Source organism: Lepidothrix coronata, unplaced genomic scaffold (genome assembly GCF_001604755.1).
Source record: "Lepidothrix coronata isolate B3197 unplaced genomic scaffold, Lepidothrix_coronata-1.0 Scaffold30, whole genome shotgun sequence".
In the NCBI taxonomy this organism is placed as follows: domain Eukaryota; kingdom Metazoa; phylum Chordata; class Aves; order Passeriformes; family Pipridae; genus Lepidothrix; species Lepidothrix coronata.
In genome coordinates, this window is record NW_016690210.1 from 3969934 (window position 1) to 3981962 (window position 12029).

Sequence of the window (12029 nt, forward strand, 5' to 3'; positions counted from 1 at the left end):
AAGGAAGGTCTCTGAACTATGATTTTAGTGTATAATAAAGCTCACCACAACTGCTTTTGCCTGATTTTGAAAAAAAAAAACAAACAACTAAAACCAAACTGCTTACTACAATTGACAGTTCAGTCTTCTCACAAACATTTAAGAGGAAAAAAGTAACATACATATGTCTCTTTCAGTAGTAAATAGCCACTTTTTCATCTCATTTTTTTAGTCTGGTCTTGATGACTCTGCTGCAGGGTATTAGTTTTGTTGCCCAGAAGTTCCAGATGTAAAGCTTTGAAGATGAAGGCACTATCAGTTCTGCACACGTGGGACTTACTAATTCAGCTGTGTATCACAGCTAAGTTGCAAATACAGGATAACAGGGTCACAGAATGGACGAGGTTGGATGTACCACTGGAGGTCACCTTGTTCAACCCCCTGATCAAGCAGGGCCACCTAGAGCTGGTAGCCCAGGACCACATGCAGGTAACTTTTGAGGATCTTCAAGGGTGGAAGACTCCACAACTTCTCTGGGCCATCAGTGCCAGTGCTGAGTCACCCTTCACAGTGAAAAAGCATTTCCTGATGTTCAGAAGGAGCCTCCTGTGTTTCAGTTTGTGCCCATTGCCTCTTGTGTGCACACATTGACATGATCTGTCAGAAGATGTTACATGTATTGATTGTTCTTTCTTACAGTGTACGCTTAATTTGGTGCAGCTTCCCACACATAGAAGTTATTATTATGGTTGTGTTTAGTTTTTAACGAGGTTTTTGTTTGTTCTTCATGTTGTAGGGTAAGTCTTACCCCTTTAAAGGTCCGTTCCCTCCTATGCGGAATCCGCTGGCCTACCTGGACTACAACAACCTGTGGAGGACCATGGATGAAATGGGGAAGGAGGTATGGCATGAGGCATTGCAGCTGACTGTCTCAGCTCAGCTTTGTCTCTGTGAGAGGCAGAGTGAAAGATGGGAAGCTGCTCTAGCTTGAAAAAACCTGGTGCTGGCAAGAGCAGCCACACATTTTGGTACACGCTGATGGTCAGAGCGCATCTGAAGAGGCATCCTGGAAACTTCTTCTGAGGACCACGTTGCTGAGGCTGTCTGCAGTCATAGCTTTGCTCTTCTGGTTAAAGGAATGTCAAGGCTTATGTTTGTGATTGATTTTTAGCACTTTTCCTGGTGAATCATAAAGTGATATTTTAAGAGGCTTGTCAACCTCAAACATTTGCCCTTCTCTACCTTCAAATTCAACTTGTCTGTTCTAGTTTATTACCAGTAGTGTATGTTTTCTATTGACTGAGCTACAAGACTTTTAGAAGAGGTTGTTCTTACTTGCATAGATAAATGCAGGAGATATGGAACAACTTAGAAACATCACTTAGCTCTAAATTTATTCTCTGTTTTTCCATCTAAAAAAAGAGAAAATTCTTAAAGCAGGCAAACAAACAACAAAAAAATCCCTAAAAGCATTCACTGTTAAGTTCACTGTATTATCTGCCAGAAATTTGCAGGCTAAATTACCATGTAAAGACATGGTAATTCTTGTGTCACTCATTTGCTGATGGATGCTTTTTTATGTCTCCTTAGATTCCCAGTGAAGCCCCATGGAAGGCTCCACATGCAGAAGAATGGGACAAAATGACTATGCAAGATTTCATAGATAAAATTTGCTGGACGAAGTAAGAAACTTTTTAATATGAAATACAATGACATATTTATATATCTTAGAGCTCCAAATAAATGTTACTGCTTTGCAAAGAGATATAACTACCCCTAAAATACAGCTTTTTTAAAGAAATGGGGTGAGAAAATCTTGTAATAATGGACCACAACACCTGTCAGCATACTCTATTTCCCTAACTTTTTAGACTAAAAAAGAAGATAAAAGGAAAATGTATTTGGGAGGGTTACTTCTGAATAGATGTGTAGTACCTTAATCTGTTATGTGCACTTTCCTGCTCTTTACTGTGTGTTTAGCCTTTAAAAGAAAAATGTTCTGGTTACAGCAGCTTTTTGAATCAAACTTTTGATGGAACAACACACATTTATTCTGTGCTGGACCAGCTGATTTTACCAAGTGCTATAAAGATAACATTTGTCTTGCAATAGCACTAAATCACTTTAACACCCATCTTTCTGTTGTTTAGCTGGTGCGCTATATAGCAGGTAAAGTGAAAATGCTTCCTGTTTTTATGTATACATCAAAGCAATTTTTCTTCCCTTGCCATTCAGCGGCAGTTTGATGGTTTTTCTTCTCACTGAAAGAAAAAAAAAAAAAAGCCCATTAATTCTACCTTGCTGTAAAGCAGATTGATTTCTACGGCAGCCACCTCAGAACTGCCAAGCACCCCCCATGCAGCTGCCACGAGCCTGCACGAGCTTGGTGCCGAAGCCTGTTAGCACCCACTAAGTCTGGTTCTCAACAGGGGCATTTCTATGGCTTCAGCCAGTCTCCAGAGAGCAACATGACCAGTGTTGTTCATGTAGATCATGGCTATTTTGGGCCAAGTCCAGAGTAGGGCCACAAAGATGACCTGAGGCTGGAGCACCTCTCCTATGGCGACAGGCTGGGAGGGTTGTGTTGTTCAGCCTGGAGAAGAGAAGACTCCAGATATACCTTAGAGCAGCCTTCCAGAGCCTAAAAGGGGCTTACAAGACAGCTGGAGAGGGACTTCTGACAAGGGCTTGTAGTGATAGGACAGGGGGTTCTGGCTTTGCACTGAAAGAGAGCAGGGTTAAATTAGATATTAGGAAGAAATTTTTTATCATGAGGGTGGTGAGGCTCTGGCACAGATTGCCCAGAGAAGTTGTGGATGCCCCATCACTGGAAGTGTTCAAGACCAGGCTGGATGGAACTTTGAAGCAACCTGGTCTAGTGGAAGGTGTTCATGCCCATTGCAGGGGGTTGGAACTGGATGATCTTTAAGGTCATCCTTTGGGGTCTTTCACCATTCAATAATTCCATGATTGTAAATGGACAGTAGGCCCCTGTCAAAATACTTGTTTTACTTTAACAGGAGTGACAATTGCACAGAAGCATATAAAAAGCCTTTCTCATTTGTATCATGGTCCACGTGCAGTAAAACCAGATAGAAATGTGGTCTGACAGCTCTGTTGGCTCTCTAAACCTCTGACTTGGTAAGGAACTGGACAGGTTTGCAAAACACCACGCACCAGTAGTCATTCAATATCCAGTAGCTCATGTGACTACATTCATGATTTTCCAACTTTGATGGAATAAGACTTGACATTTTACCTGAATATTGGCATAACACAGAGACGCTTTTCAGATTTTATATGTGCACCTCAGCTTGATTTGCTCAGTTTGTTCAAGATTTAGGTAACATGCCATAGAAAATTCCCCCCCTGGAAGGTAATGATCCAGAAGGGTAATCTTCTACTATTGCCTCTCATCTAACAGACTGTACAGATTTGCTTTCGGCTACAGATGCATGATGGAAATGTCCTGACTGCACTTGGTTGGAATCATACTGGCTTTCCTAGGTAAAACATGAGGAACTGAAAAGCAATGGGAGAAGGCAGCAGAAACTAGGAGAATGTAATCACCATCTAATAGCCTCTGCTTATAAAAGATTAATGGACACATAAGCAAAATACCTTACAGAGCTGATCATATTTTACAATATGTGTTTATACTGACAAAAAATCATGAATAATTTCTGTATTATTTTTGACTGTCAAGAATGAAGCCAGAATGCCCTCATATTTCAGAAAATGGATGAGGTCTGTACTTCAGTGGGACTTTGCATTTTTAGAAAGGACAGAAGATGCCTTTTTTTTCTATGTAGATCTACAGCTGTTTGAAATAGTATGATAGAGATACACTTTTCACTTTTTTTTGAAGTATAAGACTAAAAAAAAAGAAAGAAGCAACAAAAAAGTGGATTCTGTACTGGCTTTGGAAGTTATTGATTGCCTGATGCCTTGCATATGAAACACATATAGAATTTTAGTCCCTAAGCCCAAAGTAGTTAAACTGGGCATCTCGTGGTCCTGTCCATGTCTCTTAAAACTCCTCCTCAGAATGAGGGCAGGGGAAAGCATTTACTTCTAACAGGAGGAATGTTTCCCTGAACCTTAATAAATTCTGTCTTAGTGCACCCAAAAATCTTGTACAGGCTTATACATTAATTTACAGTGGAGCTGTAACGAAAGCACAAGCTGTAAGACGTAAAGCAGTGATCCTTTTTCAGACACGGGTCAATTTTCTGCTTCTGTGTTCATTGCCACTGGCTACTAGAACACTGTTTAAAATACTGAGTTGAGCAACCAAAAGAATCCTTTCCTTTTCCCTGTCAAACTCTTTCATGAATGCTGTCTCATCTGTTTTGGCTTCCTACTTGCATTTCTTTCCTTGTTGTGTTCCACCTGCAGCACTCTCCCTGAGCACAGAGGAGGATTGGGCAGTGATGGGATCCTGACTAATCCAGAGATATTAGATAATTAGCTTAGACAAGATTGCTAACTTTTTATGACAAGTGTTGAATAATCTCTCTGCTATGTGCTTGAGGGACAGGCATTTAGCAGGTGCAGATCTTGTCTGTAACCCAGGAGCCAAGGACATGGTGTTTTTGGAGTCCAGTGAAAGCCGGAGGGCTTGCTTCCCTTAATTCTAAAATGACAACTTTGCATTAGTAGCATAATTAGTAACATAAGCTTTCATGAGCTTTTGTGTCTCCTGGAGCCCTAATTTGTCTGGAATATAAACACTTGATTAACACTTTTTTTGTAAGGATACTTGAAAAATGTTACATAAAAAGAATTGATAATTTCTTGCTTCAGCTCAAATCAAGGAATCCTTTGCCCACAGTAAAAGAAGAGGTTGCCAAAGACAGTCTCCCCCTCAAGAAGAATCTGGTCAACATTATTAATTTTTTAAATTAACTCACTTTCTTGTCTTTGTTGCAGTGCAGCCAAGAGTTTCGCAACTCTGTTTGTGAACGTGGATGTCACTTCTGAGCCCCACGAGGTCTCTGCCCTGTGGTTTTTGTGGTACGTGAAGCAGTGTGGGGGGACAGCGAGGATATTTTCAACGACCAATGGAGGACAGGTACTGTCAGCCATCACCTTATGCAGCTCTTGATAGGCCCTGGTTTAACTTCATTCTTTTGCTTGTTTGTTTTAGTTCAGAGGGCAAACTGAGTCGTCCGTGACTTTTGAGCCAGTTGCACGTTGATAACTAGTTTTATTCATTTACACTTTAATCTGGATCTTGCAAAACTGGTGTTGAAAACTGCTCCTGTGCTGAAAGCATTGACCTAGGGTTCAGTTGTTTTGTATCTGTTCCTGACTCTGGATTCCTTTTGGACTCTGGTTAGAACACTTACTTTGCTTATCCACGCTGAAAAAGGAGAGTTTTACCTATGCTTATTTCTGTCACAAGGCTGAAGCAAGGCTTGGCACTGCTGAAGAACTTAATGGACATGGCAACGCCAGCTGTAAATTAATGCTGAAAATGTATCCCAGAGCTGGGTTCCTAAGATGCAAACTTCCAAGGATTAACACTGTTGTGATTTTAAAATCAGCCTGAAGAAAATGACCGCCACTGCTTAAAAATGGTATTGCTCTGAAATGTTTCCAGTCTGGTATGCTAGTGCTGCTTCTGCATTTGAAGAAAGTAAAGACTCTGTTAATGGTCTTCTACTTGAGAAGTGCAAATTTTACTAATTGTATTAGATATATTTTTTGAAATGCAAGTTACTTCATCATAAATAAATAAAAATGCAAATACATGAAACCATATCAAATCCATAAATATGCATATATAAGCAATAACCATAGATAATTTAACTGTAAATATGTTTAAATATTTGAATTCTGTGCTATGCTAGAGGATTTAAGTTAGTTTGGATTACAGACTGTAGTAGGCATTTTTTATGTGAGCTACATTATTTCTTTTACTTTGTTATTTATTATGAAGTTTCCTATTTCTGATGCACAGAGCTCTGCAGGGATGAATAAACTCAGAGAAAGGTTTGAAAGTTTAAGCACTTTTCAGAAGTCTTGCTGATTCACACAGGCCTGAGGAAACTGTTTGGAGACCACATGAGAAGGGGTTTTCTCATGAGATTACTGATACTTCTGGTTTTGATTGCTGGTCAAATATGGGAAGTATTTGAGGAAATCCCCAAAAGAGAAAGTAACGCGGATATGTTTCCAAGTGAAACTGCCAAACTTCCCAAATATGTTTTGATAACAGTGGAAGAATGGAGTTTGTTTTGAATGCTGAGCAAAATGATACCTGCTTCACAAGCACCTCTCTGCTGAGTCCCTGTTTATGTTTCAGGAGAGGAAGTTTGTTGGGGGCGCTGGCCAGATCAGTGAGAAGATGATGGAGCGCCTGGGAGGGCGGGTGAAGCTGAGGAAGCCGGTCGTCCGCATCGACCAGTCGGGTGAAAGTGTCGTTGTGGAAACCTTAGATCATGAATTATACGAGGTAATGGAATGTCCTTGTAAGAAATCATTAGTGGTGGGATGGATGGCTAGAAACCCTTTAGCTTCGTCCTTTTTGACTGCTCCAAAACACTCTCCAAAAACGTAGCAGAGATATGAGTGACTATGACAGGTCACACTTTCTCATTGTCCTGAAGTGATAGTTCTTTAAAGTGATGCCTGGAAAGCAATCATCTCTTCTTTGTGTTCAGTTACCTTCTGAATTAAAGTGTGAACACAAAAATGTAGCTTAGTAGTAAACTTTCTGGGAAAAACATTGCAAACTTTACTTCCAAGTTGTAACAGAGGAGTCCAGATGGAAGGGAGATCAATGGACTCTTATAGCCCAGTGCTTTCTTTTAAGTACTGAGGAAAGGGCAGCTGCCCATCATTTGAACAGATGGCTGCTTATATGATGCTTGTTTGTTATTTAATGAGCAGGATTTTGTGAGGGTTTAGTTTTACAATTCTTATGCTAAATGCCAAAATTGCTTCACAAGATACACCCTGCAGCCTCCAAAGATGTCTGCCAAGATCACTGGAGCAATATACCTAGGTTGAAGTAATGGAGAATGTATTTGGCTTATGTATAATTTCTTTTCCAGGGCAAATATGTGATCAGTGCCATTCCCCCAGCTCTTGGTCTGAAGATTCACTTCAACCCACCTTTACCCCCAATGAGAAATCAGCTCATCAACCGGGTCCCCATGGGCTCAGTCATCAAGTGCATTGTGTACTATAAGGAAACTTTCTGGAGGAAGAAGGGTATTGTGTTTTAATTGAATGGAATAGTAGTGACAAAGGGAAGAGGGTGCATGGCAATGGAGTAGACAGAGGATGCTAAACCTTAGAAGGAAAAAAGAGGAAAAAGAGGGTGGATGAGGGAATAAAAAGAGGGAGGTAGTCACGAAGGGAGAACTCATGCCTGTTGTTTATTGTCTTGGTTGTTCTTTATTGTCCTCTTCTTCAGTGGCATGTGGATATGAGTTTCTCTCACTTGTACAGGAATGTAAAGGTACAAGTGATGTGTGATGGAAAGGGGTTTTATCCCATCAATTATCAGTCTGCAAAAATTCTGCCTTCTGGATGCACATTAGTTGAAAGTGTCTTTACATCTCCATCCCCAGCTGGGCTAGTCATCCTGAACTCCCCTTACAGGTTGAATACTTCCATCGTGGTTCCTCAGCTCTCTTTTAGAACTACTGAATCTAAGAAAAACTGCAGTGTAATAGCACCTATTTCTCATCTTTGGCTATAATGAGCCCACATCTGTTTGCCTACTGTCATGGTTTGAGAGCTCCAAAATCCAATTCCCTAGTCCAAACCCCCTCCCACATCTCAACTCAGTGTGAGATGGTTTTTCCAGACACCGCACAAGACTCAAAATGGGGGAAAGGGAATATATTACAATGACTGTACAAATAAATACTACAATACATTATATACAATCTTAGCTATCTCTACCATGACATAAAAAGTATTTACAATGGATCAAATCTCTTCTGCCCTCCAAATAAAAGTCCAGGAGGGAAGAAGGAAAAGATCCTTTCCACTCTCAGAGCAGCAGTGTTTCTAAGGCAGTAGGCATCTCTTCTGCAGCAGCTGTAGCTGGATCTCTGCCAGTACACACGAGGGGGTATCCAAGCCCTCGTGGCCCTTTGCCTCCAGGCAAGGGTCTTCTCTTCCGTGGGCTGCGTTCACCCTGACACGGTCGTTTCACCACAGTCATACCACGAAGCTCAGGGGTCTTCGTGACAGTCCATATCTTCAGGGGATTCAAACCCCCTCTGCAGAGCTCTGTGCTCTGTCTCAGGCAGCGGGGGGGGGGCAAGGTCACCCCCTCCACATTCCTTCTGAGCTTTACAGCTCCTTTCTGCAGTGCTGTAGCACTCCACGACTCTTTCAAGTAAGAGTCCATCATCCTCCTCTCTCTCGGAGGTCTCAGAGGGGTATGGGGTTTTATTTCAGTTCTTACCCCAACTTCCTCTCTCTGTAGAGCCTGATTGTCTCTCTCTGCTGCTGGCTCTCTCTCGGTTCTCCTTCCAGGAGTTCTCTCTGTGTTGCTGCATGCCTGTCGTTGTTGTTTGGTCTTATCTCCAACCGTACACTGTTTTGAAAAAACAATTGTTCTTAAAAGAGTTTGAAGAAAATATATTGTTCTTAAAAGAACAATGATGTTGGCAAAGCACAGTATGCTACAGGTTCTATCAGAAACAGGGAGTCACCCCCTGTCAATCCATTCCAAACCTAATAGGCAGAACATGACAGGATCCAGAACCCCATAAGTCATTCACAAAGATGGAGGGTGGATGACATTTGTAGGTGTGGTGGGGGGAAACAGTTTTCCCCCTGAAGATATAAAATGGTAAATCCCCAGGGGGTGGTAACCCTTGGCAGTTTGAACCAATGAGCGCTTCTGCAAAACAGAAACAGAGCACAACCACAACAGAACAGAAGACAGCTGACAGAAGAGAAACGCAAGAAGCAGCCAGCCACAAAGACCAAGACCAGAAAGACCAGGAGCCAACCCCCGGGAGCCCCCACCCCCAGCCCCCGGCGCCAGAACACACCAGCGGGGAACAGCCCAAGGCTCCGCGAAGCACCACAACATGACAACTGAAGCAACAACAACAACAAAAAAAACAGCAGCAGCAGCACCACAACTGAAATGACCAAACAGTGCAGAAGCGCTCATTGGTTCAAACTGCCAAGGGTTACCACCCCCTGGGGATTTACCATTTTATATCTTCAGGGGGAAAACTGTTTCCCCCCACCACACCTACAAATGTCATCCACCCTCCATCTTTGTGAATGACTTATGGGGTTCTGGATCCTGTCATGTTCTGCCTATTAGGTTTGGAATGGATTGACAGGGGGTGACTCCCTGTTTCTGATAGAACCTGTAGCATACTGTGCTTTGCCAACACCATTGTTCTTTTAAGAACAATATATTTTCTTCAAACTCTTTTAAGAACAATTGTTTTTTCAAAACAGTGTACAAATATCTCCTTCTCTGTCTGACATAAATGTCATACATGGAAACAACTGTGGTAAAGACCCTTGAACATCTTCAGTATTTGAGAGCAGTCCATTTCTGTGTAATAATTACCTTGCTAATTATTAGTTATCTTGCTTCCCTGTATCAGAATCATAATATCTGAGAATGATAGAGACTGGGAGAAACCTCTGGATGTCATCTAGTCCCATGTCTTGCTCAAAGCAGGGTAAATTTAGATCAGGTTGTTTAGGGCTTTTTCCTGTCATGTTCTGAATATTTCACATCTTCTTGGAAGATTGTTCCTAGATTTGGATACATGTATCCTAACTTTTCCACTTTGTGCTTAACAGGGTATTGTGGTACCATGATCATTGAAGATGAGGACGCTGCAATTGGTTTAACACTTGATGATACTAAGCCTGATGGCAGTTTTCCTGCCATAATAGGGTAAGAGACAGTGTCTAATTAATGCTTTTTTATTTTGTCTTAAAGGCAGCAGTTGAAATGGAAAATCTACTGCTTTTGAAAGGAAATACTTTAAAATAATTAAGGGTTGAGTCTGTGGTGAATATGTTCTGTGATTGTTTTATTTCAAAAAAGTTTTCTCTATGATTTCATTGCTAATTTAAAAAATGAAATTCTGTCATTTTTTTTACTTTCATCTTTTGCCTTGTTGTGTGGCAAAGTATAGACTTGGAGAAGAGGAAAGAAAAGAGAAGAAAAAAGAGGGTGATTACAGAAATATAAAGTTTTTGCCCAGTATTCCAGTTCTTTAAATCAAAATTTGTTTTCTAGAATTATATTTTGTTTGGTTTGGTTTTTTTAACAGCTATGGAGTGTGATCAGTCCTAAAAGTTTTATTAAAAAATAATTTCCAGCTCAGTCCCAGGCTTCACCTCTTGTTCCTATATGCCTGCACCCACAACTGTATAAAATTAAGGTAATTGGGAAACAGCTCATGCAAATATTGTAACATGAATCTCAGAGTGTTTCCTTCTAGAGTGAGTCCTGCAAGCAGCAGACAGAGCAAACAACATTATGCAGAGAGGCGAAATGGATATTTTAGATAGAGACCCTAAAGCTATTACTGTGAATCACAGCATCCCACCATAACATATTGACATTTTAAATAATGCAGGAAATGTAGTTGCATAATGGCAGTAAATTGTCTGTGGTCTTCCTACAGCTTCGTTCTTGCTCGGAAGTGCAGAAGACTGACAGGTCTCACAAAAGAAGAAAGGTAAGTCCAAACACTGGAGATCTGTGCAGAATCTGAGTCAGAATTTTGTTATAAATGACCAGGGCAGGAAAAAAAATCCCTGATTTGAAGGAAGTTGTCCGTAACCTTGTGACAGTAGGCAGACGTCACTTGGAAGAAGAAGGTATCTTGGTTTTGGATGAAGGCCCCACAGAATTCCCACAAACTGGCAGCAGATGTGTAGCTAACCCCTGCCCTTTGGAAACTCTCTGGTCCTGGTTCTTATTTTCCCACAAGGCTGCTCTGCTTATGTAACTCCAGGTAAAGAACTGCTCTGAGCTGCTGGATATGAAAGTAGTGTAGAAATCCACCTGCCCTCACTGGAAAGGATCCAGGTCCAGCCTCCTCTCCCCACTGCTACCTCTCTGGCTTCCTGCAGGTGCACTGAGCTCTTTGAAAGCTTGTCAGAAGGGACAGGCTTGACCATTGTGTTTGATTTTTATTTCTTCTAATCACCCTGGAGGGTCCTTTCAATGTCTGTAACTAAGTGCAACCTTGACGATGCTGTAGCTGCTGTGAGCAACACCTCAGCATCATGAAGGGATCAGAAAGCTGCCTCCATCTCTCCACACTCAGCTATGAAGGGAAAAAATGCCCTTCAGGCCCAGATGAAGGCCATTTTACTGTCCTCTTGAAACAAGTCTCTGCATACCATACTGCTCTTTGGCATATTACTAAAATAGAATTTACAAAGTAATGATTTTTTTCCATCTCACCAGTTTACAGTATCTGATCAAATTAAAGCTAGAAGCAGAGAGTGTGGATTATGAGCAGAGGCTTATTTTGAAACTGAGAAAATAAAATTGTTTTTAAAGCATGCCAGAAGGAATACTGTGTCCAAGTAGCATTTTTACAGTCTAACTAGAGAAGTTTAGTCATCTCAGATTCGCTTTGCAGGTAGTCTGGCAGTCTGTGGATAACAGGTCTGAATGGAGCTGTTAATGTCCCAGTCTTTTCAAATGACAGCCTGATACCACAGAGCCCTTTCAATTTTGGCAGGAATGGACAAGCACTGAAGCTTTGAGATAGACCCCCAGCAGGTGCCAGATGATAAAAGTCATGTAGGTGTTCTGAAACCCAGCATTGCCCAGCATTCAAAGCCATCCCAAACACCAAATGGTGTCTTACTCTGTGTGTGAACCCCCTAGATTCATCATGGCTGGGCTTCACGAACGAAGATTTGGGAGGGGCTCTACCCACGTTTGTTGCAAGCGTGTTGGTGACTGAAAAGGCCAATACGAGACAGACACGTCTGGTTGCAAAAGGCACAGCAGAAGGACTCCTTAGGAGGTGTATTCTGCAAGGCACGATTCTTTCTGTGTTGCCTTTTCTCCTCAA

The 12029-nt window shown here is 41.5% G+C and overlaps 1 protein-coding gene across 1 annotated transcript in view; it reads left to right on the top strand.

Moving 5' to 3' along the window:
- Nucleotides 1-12029, top strand: part of LOC108495345 (amine oxidase [flavin-containing] B-like) — a 52632-nt gene that overhangs the window by 30257 nt on the left and 10346 nt on the right. Inside the window, exons 4-10 of the mRNA XM_017810957.1 lie at nt 776-880; nt 1570-1661; nt 4912-5053; nt 6290-6439; nt 7041-7200; nt 9784-9880; nt 10620-10673. Coding sequence (XP_017666446.1) covers nt 776-880; nt 1570-1661; nt 4912-5053; nt 6290-6439; nt 7041-7200; nt 9784-9880; nt 10620-10673 — 800 coding nt within the window. The remainder of the gene's footprint in view (nt 1-775; nt 881-1569; nt 1662-4911; nt 5054-6289; nt 6440-7040; nt 7201-9783; nt 9881-10619; nt 10674-12029) is intronic.